We start from the raw sequence: 13882 nt of genomic DNA, 5'->3' as shown, positions 1-13882 counted from the left end.
CGATTTATTCATCAAAAACAGAGAGAAAGAGAAATACATAATCAATATACAGAATTACAGTATAATGGTTCTGATGAATTGAATAATAATAAGTGGTAAAGGTTGATTCACTCGATCACAAATTATAGCATTAGAGTTTTGTCATGCTGAGGTTAATGAGAATTTAAAAAATAAAAACTTAGGGAATAGAATAAAATGCCTCGATCAAGAAGAGAATCATCTCGAGTTCAATCACAAATGGATAGAATGCGTTTTGTAAAAGAAGTTGCAGAAAGCAAGTTTAATAGAGAATTAAAATGAAGTAGCAACTCGCTTTCGTTTTTCTCCATCTCACATTTTTTTTCACCACTCTCATAAAATATCAAACGATCAACAGCTAACAATCCTTATGGAGAAAAAGTATCACTTTGTATCCTCATCTGGTACGAAACAGCCATTATTTACATGTTGAATAAGGCTTCCAATTACTTTCAATGATTCATCACGAATGTACAATTTTAATATTTTTATTTTGTTTTATTTAACGTTATGCGTCAGGAAAAGTGGAAGGAATGCACCCAAATGATGGGAGTTGTAAGTTTTGTCTGCTAGTGAATTTAGCAGGCACAGTCGCAGGCACAACGACGAGTTCGCTTGTCCCGTGGGTGGGCCAGGGCGTCAGGAATTGAACGCACTGAACGGGGTTGTACATCTGCAGAAATTACCGCAATTATCGAAAATCAGTAATTATCGATTAAGAATAGACTTTGAAAAAATAATTAGTCAGTGAATACTCACAGTGAGGACGTTTGTCTTCACTCTCCTCGTGCTGCTCGACGAGAGCGTGAGCCTGAGGCTGCTGAGGAGGCTGTTGTTCCTCCTGTTGCTGCTCCTTATTGTCTTCACCTCCTGTAGCCTCTACAACTCGTGCACTGACCTGCATGGGTACTCCGAAAGATTCAACAGGTCGAAGGGGCATTGAGAATCGTGGAACTGGGAAAGCATGACCCTCGACTATCTGGTGGATGAAGTTCCTTACATCAGGTGGCACAGAGAATTTCTTCTCCTCCTCTTCCCCTTGGTCTTCAGGTCCTGGGAAGGGTTTCGCTTGCTCCTGCTGCTCTTCAGATTCTTCCTGACGGCGTCCCTCGATGTTGTCGTGCTCCAGGAGATTTCTCACTTCAATCGGGAGGAGAGAGTCCAGGGTCATGGGGCGCGAGCCTTCGGGGAACGGCTTGAATTCTTGAACTGCCTGGAAGGGTAAATAGTTAATGTGTAATGAAGTGTTAAAACTATAATTTGATTTTTCTCTACGGGTAACTTCGCTATTATTATCTGAGGATAATTTTGTTTAATTTGAGAGAGAAAAAAAATTCTTTATTTAATTATTTCGAACTTTTTGGAATCCAAGCTATTGGAGATGTGAAAATAATGAAATTTCTTCCTTTCTTTTCTGTGAGAAAATTCATGTGAATGTGAAATTACTTCTCGTCTAGCTCCCTCAGGTACTGGCACGGGTCGGACTTCCCCAGTAATATGTTGAATGATGTTTTTAATTTCCAGAGGTACTTGCTGAATGATTTTTCTTATCTCAAGTGGAATTCCTTGGAATGGCATGACGGGTCTCTCCTGACTCTCCTGGGACTGTGGCCTCTGCTCAATTAGCTGACGAATGATAACCTGTGGAGTCATCCTACGTTCCTGGGGCAGCTCTTGGGAGGTTGGCGGTGCGGGTGGAGGTGGTGGGACCATACCGTGTGGCTGGGGTTCTTGAGGGGAAGTATTTTGTTCCTGGGGGAATACGTGTTGCTGGTGCTCTTGGTCACTTGGTGGCCTCATTCCGTGGATCATCTCGATGGGAACTGGACGAAGCTCGATTGGTACTGGGCGAATATCCATTTGCTGAGAAAATTGAAGTACTTTTTTATAGTCGATATTGACGTGTGGTTGTACAAGTACAAAATGTTTAAAGTCGACTCTTCGGCAGACATTTCGAGAAAAGAAATTATAGATGATTTTTGTTTTTCCCAATTTTTAAACGAGTTAAATTGGCTTTTGAAAATTTCATATAATTTTTTGCTCCAACGAACCCCGCCATAATATCCTCAAGACACATTGCGTGACAGCACAATCAGAAGAAGAAATGATTGTCATTAATTCTCAAAGTTTTTCCCACTATTCAAATTCCTTTTTCTTTGCGTCGAAAATAGAAAAAAAGGTACGCAATCATTCAATGGAGGAATATCTCTACAATTCATTACACATCAATTTTTTTCGATTGAATACGATGTGAGCTTTTATTATGTATGTTATTATGAATGAGAATGAATTACCGGGCGTGGTTGCACTCGGGGTGGCCCCATGTCCATCATCTGTGGTACATTCTTGAACTCCGGTGGGAATATTCCCACTGGTTTAATTCCTCTGAAATTGAATGGCGAGCGTTGATTCTCAGGCATTGGAAATTGATTGGGCACCTGATAACGGTGGTAATCCTGATCCTGCTGCTGCATTGGCATTGGAATTGGGCCCAGGGGTACGATGATCGGGGTCAAGAGATCTTGCTCTTGTCTGTAAGATGAACGAATGAGTAATTAACTGAGTTAATCTATTCCATATTGATCTGATTGGGACGAATAAGGGGAGAATTTTTTTTTCTCAACATCATCAGCATCTTTCTTTAAATAATTTTCTCTTCTCCCTTACACGTCTCTCTTCCGAAAATTAATTATTTACTCTTGACGGCGGGGATCTCCAGACTCGCACAGAATGACAACTCTCTCTCCATGGAGCCTCTGGAGTCTCTTAGGATCATTGATGTTGTTCTCAAGATGGTTGTCTCCGTCGGTGAGCTCCTCAGACCTGCGACGCTCAACGACACACGAGACGAGACTCTTCGCCTGTTGCATGATCGTCTGAAAGGAAATATACAAATTAATAATTCTTCGCTTTCACTCGTAAATCCCATGATTTTCTCTATTGTTAATGAATATTGCTTACACCAGCCAGGTCATCGAGGTCGAGCTGAAGTGGCAGTTTAATGTGAACTGGGGGGAACTCGGGATCCTCGTAATCATCGTCGTTCTCATTCTCATCGCCACTTTCGTTGTCCGACTTTGTGGTATCGCTGTCATCTTTCTGGATTTTTTTATCTTCTTTGGGCGATACCAGGAGCTTCTTTTCGGATGCAGCTGACAGGCTCTGGAGGCTCTCTTTAGGTTCTTGGGGCTCCTGTGACAAATATATATATATATTCAATTTTTGCGAGAAATTTCAAAGACATTTGTTCCACACTTTTTTTTATTAGTTCATGAGTTTGATCATGAATTCATGAACGTTTCCGAGCTCACGATTTTTTATTACGTATTTTTTATATCCAAAAAATTTTAAAAATTGACTTTTAATTTTTTTTCATTGATTTGTGTCTGTGTAGGTCAAGAATTTCGAAAATTTTCATTTTTTATTTTTTAAGACGATTCGTTGGGAGAGATCTGCATATCTTTTCTGACATCGTAAAGTTGCGAGGAGCTGCCGGATGTTGTAGACTAGAGAAACTCGGGGGATTAGAATTTCTCAGGTTAGATTGACGTGAGTTTCGATGCACTTATGAGGATTTGTGGTCTCCAATAACCCCCGTGCAATTAATCACACGATTCCACGCTCGGTCGCATTCGATTTCCAGCGTTTCACGAATGGGGAAGTATAATCAAGTGATGTTTTACTTTCACCTGAGAATGCACCGCATAGTAGAATGGAAAAATCGATTAATATATTCTGTTGTCTTTATTTTTATTCAACAATTGGCTTCAGGTTTATTATTTCTTAAGGATATTCTGTGAATATCCTTAAAATTAATTTGTTCGTTAAAAAATAGGAGAACATTCTCTTGATCATTTCTAAAATTCTGTAATTTTCTTCTACATATTACTTCAAACGCGCTAATTTCCTCGGTGTAGGAAAACAATTTAAAGAGAAACAATCTAATAATCCGTTGAGTTTAGCTTGAATTATATAATTTCTCCATAAAATTAAATTTTATCCTCGGATTAGTAGTTACGTCTGAATGTCCATTTACGATGTTGATTAGTGTAGAATCTCGGAATAATAATTCGTTTATGAATACAGCACATCACGATTCGACCCTGTAATTGACCCCGACAATAGACTCTTCTTTACAGCAAAGACTACAATTTCAGCAATTTGTTTTCAGACTAATGTCACTAGATCCAAAACAAAAAAGAGGAAGATTCCATTGTAACATTTGAAACACTAACTACACTATAATTTCCTCGGCTTTCAAAAGAAAATCATCGTAATACTGTTTCTTTTCCTCTATCACCGGAAGTTATCAGTGAAAGAAACAAAGATTTACACAACACTTGGGTTCATGAGAAAATTATAATTTCGTTATAATTTTAGTAAAAAAAAATAAAGTGATGTTTATTCTTCAACACGAAAAATTGTACAAAAATGGGAAAAAGTAATTAGTCTCTGTCATTCTACCCAACCAAGATGCAATTTTTCCTGCGAGTTGGACTATATCGTAATATACTTGAATGTTCACATACGACCGGAAGTTGATAACAATTATGTACGCATTTTTTATCACGGAAATCAACTCACTCCTGTGCTAAAAAGTCACTTGATAGATTAATTCCCCTTTGGCTTATTTGCAGATAATAATACCTCGTGATGGAAATCATTGGATTACAAAATTAGTGGGAGGAATCTCTCTGGGGTTTTCACTTTCGTCATTAATAACCATCACATCGTTGATTATTCAAAACATTTTTGGAATATTAAATACATTCAATGAAACAATTGTTCGCAATTTTCAGCAATTACATTTTATCAAAGATTACAATTTCTCCGAAAATTCCGGCGATATCGTGTTGCGTCGATAGAATATATTATATACGGTATAATTATTTTTCAATTTGCAATAAATTACGCAGCCAGTGACGTCAACTTATCTCCTATGGGTGATGCTCAATGAAGCGAATTTTTTTGAAATCAGATAATAATAAAAGTGCCGGTAATTTCCCCTGAAACGGTCCCATGAAAGAACCAGGGGCATTTCCTTTTTTCCTCTTTTTCGTGTTTTACGTTCATTTCAGGAAGCTAATTGGCACTCTACGGTGGCCTGGTACCGAGGCACTGACAACTTTCTAACTTCCCGGTTGACTGGTGTCCCAGAGGAGTCTAATACCCATGAGTTTGGTGATACTGTTCAAGCTTGTTGATTTACAGAATTTCTTTTCTCTCAACAATCACTGTAAATGTTGCATTTTTAGGATGATTATTGGTTCGCCAACGTGAAAGTGTCGATTTAAAGTTGGAAAAAGGCCTTGACAGCGCTCTAATGCAAGATACAATTTCGTCTTTTGACATGCAAGAGAGAACAGTAAAATAAATCCCGACTGATGGGCGATTAGTCAAAGGAATTACTCGTGAATTTTGTTGGTTCTAATGGCTCGATGACGTCATTTATTCGTGGACCAACATCACTTCGTCATTCCATCAATATCAGGTAATAAATCTAATAGAAAATTCGTATTCAAGTCATTCCAAATTTTCAATAATCATAATAAATAATTGAATTGTCATTAAGACATCGAATTCCGCATGAACTGATGTTCGTAAAAAATCTGAAGGTATTTTAACGTGGAATTTAACGCAATATATAGGCACAATATACCCAAACAGCTTCATTTGTGATCCAAAATAAAGTTATCAAATTTTATCGACCAGATCCGGATTCTAAATTGCGCTCAATTTCTACGCGCGTTAGTGAAAGCTTTCTAATTCACATATTCCATCTAATTAATAGCTCTAGAAGCGCCGATGAATTGTTGATGTGTGACGTGACTATTCGATGATGAATAGCAACAATTTCCGTGTTGAAATGTATCGAGAATTTTATTGCCTCCGAAATTAAAGGTCATAAGTAGCGCTTGGGTACGATTGAACAATATTCAAGTGACCCTTCCAGTTCAGTCGAGACATCCATCATATAGTCAGACATCGATTACCAAAATCTGAATGATCGAATGACTGTGTCACTGATTCGTTTCTTTTAGATGTCATTCTACCAAAAAAATCATTACACTTCATTTAATTAAATTGTCTCCATATTTTAGAACTCCGTATTTATCGTGGAAATGCATTGTTGCTCGCAAATATATCCGGAACCATATCTGCAAACTGCGATAATTAAAACAAAAGGCATACGTGACTTGAAATAATCACACATTCCACAATGCGGAAGAACTTACTTTCTCACGTTTTATTGATTCGACGATTAATGAAAAATCTGTTTTCGTCACGTTTAAAATTTTGTGGATCTTCTCCGGAAAAAAACAGTCACGTAATCGGCCAGAAATACTCAAAACATTTCAGGGAAAACACGAACTCATGTAAATATCTTAAAAGTAAACACTTTTATTTATTTTTTTAAATAAGTTTATATTAAAGTAAAAACATTTTTAATCAAATTTAAAAAATAAAGCTTTATCGTGTCACGAACACGTTAAGAAAGAGATAACTCGGTACTGGAATTTTTATCCTGGGGAATTGTGGTCTTGTGAAGTTAAAAAACGCAAAAAGAACATGAGCATGAGATTAAAAAAAAGATTAGGATCGATGTTATTGTCCACCCTGACAAAACAGTTAAATCGGCAAAGAGAAAATCCTTTTCAGCGTACGTTCACCTCTTCTTTCTCGTCGAACATTAACCAACGGGCAACCCACTTTCCGTTGTGGTTTTGTACGTGCCTTTTCACCATAGTAAATGTAATAGCGATGAATCCTCTGATGCATCAGAAGGCTTCAGAATTTCTCACCAACACGAACGATTTTTTTTCATTCATTTTTGTGAATTTATTATCGTAATTGTTTAGAAATTTGCGCTTAGTCAATCGTTCATTGTTTTTGCTTTCATTCGGTGAATTCACTCGTATGAATTAAAATGATAATTTTGCCTGAACAACTGACTATTAATTTAGTACATAATGCGACGGTGCTAATAGTCCGTTGGTCGCGGTACGAAGTCTTGTCGCACTTTTTACATTTTTTTAAAATTACAGTGTTTTAAGGCACTGCAAAGATCTGAAATAAATTTTCGCATACCATGTTCTACTCTGGGAGAGCGTTATTAAATGAAATAATAATTAAATATATTTTTTCTGCTCACACAACAATTTATATGTGCCATAAATTGTAGTTTAATTGTTCTGGGAAAATGAATGTAAAATCTGGGAAATTCACTTAACTTTTTCCCCTGTTCAATTAGACTCTAAAATTGACGGATCATTTCTTTCAGATTTTCTTCATCGATTGTTACACCATTTTATGCAGTTTCGTGCACTCAACGGAGTCTTTAATTGTTCCATTACAAGATATAGCATAATATTTTATGGTAAAAATCATTATTCCCAGGAACGATGAAATATAAAATTATCTCAGGGAAAAAAACATTGAATTTGGGAGAAGGAAGAAATCTATTCGTTCGCCATTCTCGTTTCCTGAGGTATTACGTATTTCAATAGAAAGTACAGATGTAAAAAATGCTCGAAGTGAAGACAAAAATGACTTCACCTCCTCCATTTCCCTTGAGACTTGAAAAAACACGTCATCAGAAACGAATAAAACGAATTTAAATGGAACAAGTTCGCCTTGAATCCATCTGAGAGTACCCAGGCATCACACATGATGTCTTTGGTCTTCGCAGTGTGCGCCTACATTGTTATCCACCCGCAGATACAAATAGACCAGCCCGAGGCCAGCGAATAAATCCTTTCTCCACTTTGAGCCCGTGAGAAATAAAACCTCGGGAATTTGATCGATAAATCAATTTAATCTGATATCATTTTGTTCGTACCTGAATGAGGGCTTCAGGCTGACCTATCCGGAATGATTCCCCCTGCTGAATGTTCAATTGCGCTTGCATCGCAGCGATTGACTCTGGAGTGCAGGATGCACGAGCCTCGAGGAATGCAGCTGCCAAGATGAAACTGCCAATGATTAGGGACATTGCGATTAGAGTTACAGCGGTAATTCTCGCTATTTGAACGGCGGTACTCTTCATCACTGGACGAGAATATGCCTGGAAACAGAATAATTATTGATTGATTATTATTGAACATATAATGTAAACGATCATTATGGGAGTCCTCAATTTTTTCAATGCTGTAATTAAAGGAATAATTATAAACTATTGCGGAATTCTCTAGGTGAGTAATCGGGGATTTAAGTTCCAAATTTACACATAATGATTTTTGGCTGATTGATTGACGAAAGACAGCAAAGAAAATGCTTAATTAATTCTTTCGATGAATTATTGAAGATAAATTGACCCACCAGCCAATAGCGCCATCTTTAATTAAAAAGAAACTAAGAAACTCTATTAGCAGATGCATCCTAAACATGTAAGTTACGTAATTCGACATCTCTCATTAACTATATCTCTTGAACAATTTTTCTCTTTTTTTAGTTATGCATGTAAAATGTATATGTATAATTGATTTGCTCTCTCAGCGCTCCTCGATTGTGTCATTCACAGTGAGATTGAAGCACACATTTAAAGAGCCATGTAAATACTTTGGCAGAAAAAAAAACGACGCAGAAATTGACGATAGTTATATACATACATAATTGTGTGTACATTGGTGCCAGACGTTTTACGCTTGGTAGCCAACCGAGTCGAGGTCTTTTGTACCTGTATCCGTGGTTTTTCTCGTTATCTCAATTCCCGACAATCCGAAAAATGAAAAACACTAGAGTCTAATGCGTCATGACGATGGAAAATCAGTCGATGCAGTGGAATAGCTAAGGATAAGGGAACAAGTCGAGAAATTCCCGGGCAATCAATCTCTCATTTGGCAGAAGATATTGACAGGTGTTTTAAAAAAAATTGCACTAACTAATAGTTCTTTATGAACTCATGTAAACTTCTTCCTACCGAATTATTTTTTTAGAAAAAAAAATCTGGTTGAGTTTCGAATAGAATATTTCGTTACTATCAAAATTGTTACATTCAAGGACGATAAAACTTCCTGGGTTTTATAGAATTTTTGGTAAAAAAGATGGAGGAGTGATCTCAAGGTTCGGATTTTCTGGAAAGTAATTCGTAAACATCACTAAAATTCTCCAATTATGGGATACAATCCACGGTTTATAAATGCTAGTTTTATCTGACCAAATGAGAGTGAATCACATCTAATTTTGGAACTTGAAAAAGGACCTTGAAATTAATAAAAATTCATAGGAAATTTCCACTCTGCGGTTTGCGTGTGTTTGACTACTAAAGACTTCCTCTTTTACCTCAGTCTACGCCGCATCAAATTCAGTGTAAAAATGGTTCTATAAACCTTGTTCGTTCCTAAGTATCCAGAAAATAATCTTTTCCTTTTATTCTGTATAATTCAAAGTCCTTTTGTCGATCGTTAAACTCAAGTGGTTTTGAACAAAGCATGGAAGAATTTTTTCGCACTCATCAAAATATTTGTAAAAACATCTCTTGACAAATCATCTCGAATTTACTTCTGGGGAAGTATTCGCAAGAAATTCCGTTGGCTGCTGTAAAACGAAATTAGCTCAAGGATTTCGTGTAGACGGTTCTGTCGATATCTGCAAAATAGGGAGATACAGAAAGCTAACTATGTTCAATGACCTGTTTTATAGTCTATAAAATGTTATAGAAAAAAAGTCTCTTCGACAGTTTTTATCTGAAGGCATTGGCAGCAGAAATTCGAACGGAATAGCCGGCAGGGAATTTTTTGGCTCTGTCATTTCCTACCATTCATCCCATCGCTCAGAGAGGATTCATGTGAATGTTGAAACTTTTAATTGTTGCCCTGCGGTGGGAATAATGCGTTTTCACAGTTAAGTGTTTTGGATTTACTAATGGAGAGGATAGGAGTAGCATCGTTTTAATTATTTAATGGCTGCACTCGGTGACTAAGGTCAATTCTAACTGTATTGATACAGTTAGGAGTGACCCTAGTCGCCGGCTCCAACAGTCCCATTCGACTCGGATTCCAACAAATCGCTCTTAGAAAAGTACTCAATGAGATGTGAACACTATTTCCTCAGCCATAATTCCACTAGCCTAATGTGTAGAATATAACTCTGGGACAGAACAAAATTCGTCGCTGGATATTTATTGATTCCGCTGCTGTGTAAACCACAAATAAAATTAACGATTCATCATTTATTTTACGGAGAGAAATTTCTAAGAAAAAGTTTAAGAAATTTTTAATTTTTTTGCTTGAAAATTATTACTAAATTGTCACTGAACAGATGTCGAGAGGTTGTTTTACCAGTCGACACATTGAATTTTTGCGTAAAAATTCCGCGATCCTCTTGTTATTATTTAACATTTCACGTCATACTAAATTTGTTATTTTTATTCGTCGAAACATTTTGAACCGAATTTCCTCACCAGCGAATTGAAAGCAAATGAAGTGAAATCCTGACGGAACAAATTTCAACCACTTCGAATAATATTTTCATTCTTTATAATCGTGACGCTGAAGAGTGGAGAGACAGAAGCGATTAAATTACAGCGTCTGATAACTTGAAACATGTGAGCACATTAACATAAACTTCATTGAGCGGAGATGAAACGAAAAACGAATGAAAACTCGGGAGATTAAATTGGTTCATTTCAGGAGAGATATGAGGGAAATAGTTTTGCACGCGATTCTTAATGACCTCGATGTTGTATGGACGATGCTACCACGGGTGAGAGGCCTCCTTCAACAGGAGGAGATAGTAGGCCATCATGACTATACAATCCTCGATTGAAAAATAAACAGAGACGATTTCTGTTGCCAAGCGGTTTCAATTCATTAATTTTCATCGAGTTTTCATTCCGTTTTCTCCCGATATTTCGGTGAATATCAAATAGTCATAAACGAGATCCTCAAACATGCGACATCACATCGACAATATTTTTCGAATCTTCAGGTTAAAAAAGTTGATAACTTTCTATAAAAAGCAATTAGCTTGAATTTCTAATTGAACACATTCAATTAATTTTAGTATTCAGACCATTAGCATTCTAATAATTATCCAACGTTTTATTTAGAGGAGATCGTGAAAATCTACAACTCATTAAATTCGATTCATCAGAAGAGTCAGTGGAAATTATTTTCTGAACTGTAATTAAGTAAATAGCTATTAAAATTCATTCCATAATTTTCCTTTTCCAAAAATAAGACTATTATCAACTGCTTTAGATGAAACAAATATCAATCAATCAAATCAATAATAATCTCAATATTTATAAATCTGACAGCTGCCAAAGAAATTCGAGGCAGTATTTTTCGACAGATATTCTCGTTGCGAAAATCTCGAACTCGAGAAAAGCTTCTTACGAAAATGACACTCCAATCCCGAAACATTTTCCAGTACCGAATGTCGAAATGATCATTAATTCCGTGTTTCGAATTTTTCTCCCAAAACAGTGAAAAAAAGTCATGTTGTCACGTTGTATTGAGTCAAAGGCACTTGGAACATTTGCTTTGCATTGTGTAATAAGAACCGTATTTCCTCGATACCACTGTAGAGTACACAATGCCCCCCACGCAACTACTTGTTGGCCGCCAGTATACGATTAAATGTGCGGTTTTTTACCAAACAAAAAATTCCTGAAATTACCCAATATAACGAGAATTTAATGGAGTAACATAAGAATTAACTTCTCGAACCTAATTTGTACTTTTCGAGAGACCAAGAATTTCATCATCAAATAGACGTGAAGAAATAGTGCAGAAATTCATGTCTTTAAACAACTTTTAAATTGTCTCAGCATACAGGATGATGACTCCAAAGAGACTTTAATGCTGGAGATAATGGCTTTGTGTTTTGCCTTGAAGAGATTCGTGAAAGTTGTGCGTCAGTGGATGCACAGTTCGCAAAGCGAAACCCAACAAGAGAAATATGAGAGATTCACTCGGCGAACAGCCTCTACTGTCTCGACGAATTCGCCACGTTTTTCAATCCAATTTTTATTAATTTTTTTCTGTGCTCGCGATGCCGTTGTTCACCCCGTTATATCTCTTCAATCATGATCAGAAGATTCTAGAGCCAATGGGGCGCATTAGAAAGTAGCATTGAACAAAGGCAACGATCCGGAAGACGTCGAACATTACGTGAGATGCATTGCAAAGTGGTTTCAACTCATATGCAATACAAAATGATGAATTAGTGTTCAAAAAAGTGCGGAGAAAAAAATTATTAAATCCTGGAGATTTCCAACTAATTCTACAAAATTTTTTCTGGGACTATTGTTTTGAATTGTCCTGAAGGTAAAAGCAAAATAATTTACAAAGTCAAGGGGTTTAAAGAGCGATATTGTCTGCTATATCTAAATCACTTTTCGAGGAAGATCTTGTGATAATAATCGATAAAAGATATTTCTTCGGCATTGATATCTCCTTTCAGCACTTCACTATTGAATTTTTGTAATATTCTCACCGGTGGTGATTCGGACGAGGAATAAACTTCACTAGGAGCATAATGGCTGTGCGGAGGAGGTGGAATTTTCTCAGACCCAACAGCCACAGTGGCCAGAGAGTCAAGCTGGTCCTTCTCCATCCTCTTCCTCAATAGAACTCCAAATCCGGAATAACCTCGAAAAAATTCAACTTAAAAATAAACTGATTTGTCGTGTTTACACTTTTTGAATTTGTTATTCGAGACTGAGGAAAAAAAAACGAACGATGTCAATTGCTCGACGATTGAACGAGCAGTGAATGTCTGATGGAGCCAGCACCGCTGACTTAGGGAGACGGTAAATCCCACCGCTCAGTATTGCTGAGGTAAGTGGGGAGTTTTATGGACAGGATGAGGTAGACCCAACCCAGTGCTGGGACTCAGTCCCCGAGATATTTCTATGAATTGTATATGTACATGATCAGCAAGGTGCAATTCACTACGACTTTCTAAGTCAGCACACGCAGCGTCCCACGATGTAGTTTTATTCGTTATGATTATGTTTTTTCCTCCAGGTTTTCAATTTTTTTTTAGATTTCTTTTCGTTGTCGAAGGTTCGTGCTCAGCCGTGCCACCTAGTTCCAATGATTTTATGGGGAAAAACCTGTTCTATGACGAACTCAAGAATTTTCAGAGGTTCGAGACGATTTTAGAAGGGATAAGTCACATTGAAATTGGCTTCACCCTCACATCTCGAGTCGTTGATTACTTTAGTAAAAGGAAATTCTGAAAGTTATTTTTTTTACGTATCAATTTTTTAAATTAATTATAGGAGTCGTAACACGTGGCAACACTGCCAGATCATGTGGGAGGTGGGAGACGAGCGGAATGAGCACCAAAACCGCGGACGTTGTTGTCATTTATCAGTCTTCGGCGATTCCAGATGGATATTGTTGATAACGGAAAATACAAAACGGTAAATTGTCATTAAAATGGCAATATTTAAAAAATATATTTCCAGCTAACAAAATTCGATTGTGAGGCTTTAATTAAACGGAGATATGCAACATTGATCAGTTTCATGACTTCAATGAGGCCTCGAGGCGTGACGAGGTCAACTCGCGATTTTCGGTCTCAATAACATCGAACAATTTTTCGGAAATCGCTTGTTTTCTGAACTGAATTATTTCAATATTCTCTCATAGAGATTAATCCGTAAATTTAAGCCCTTATCGCGCTTAAATTTCTCACCTCCCATAATGAAAGTTATTCGATTTAATCAGAAACGTTGAAGAATCGCATAAAATTAATGAAACTCCAAGAAAATTTTGTTTGCTCGTATTTAAATCTGAGCGGGGGAAAATAAATAATAAACATTACATATTTCTTCCGCACTTCCGGAGGGAAATGCAATGGTAGGAAATTTTCTGGAACTATTACAAAATTTTTCCGGAGCGTTTTGTAA

General features: G+C 36.9%; 1 protein-coding gene across 1 annotated transcript; it reads right to left on the bottom strand.

The window, feature by feature from the left end:
* Window positions 1-313: 313 nt before the first annotated feature.
* LOC135169154 (titin) lies at window positions 314-12747 on the bottom strand. Its single transcript, XM_064133892.1, has 8 exons — window positions 12460-12747; window positions 7859-8083; window positions 2980-3210; window positions 2716-2894; window positions 2313-2550; window positions 1465-1881; window positions 778-1231; window positions 314-691 (listed from the first exon to the last, which is right to left on the bottom strand). Exons 1-8 carry the CDS (start codon window positions 12577-12579, stop codon window positions 597-599), a joined length of 1959 nt encoding a protein of 652 aa, XP_063989962.1. The 5' UTR covers window positions 12580-12747; the 3' UTR covers window positions 314-596.
* Between the last annotated feature and the right edge of the window lie 1135 nt (window positions 12748-13882).

This window comes from Diachasmimorpha longicaudata, chromosome 1 (genome assembly GCF_034640455.1).
Source record: "Diachasmimorpha longicaudata isolate KC_UGA_2023 chromosome 1, iyDiaLong2, whole genome shotgun sequence".
Classification (NCBI taxonomy): domain Eukaryota; kingdom Metazoa; phylum Arthropoda; class Insecta; order Hymenoptera; family Braconidae; genus Diachasmimorpha; species Diachasmimorpha longicaudata.
The sequence above is the reverse complement of the archived record's forward strand: the minus strand, read 5'-3'. Positions and strand labels throughout refer to the sequence as shown.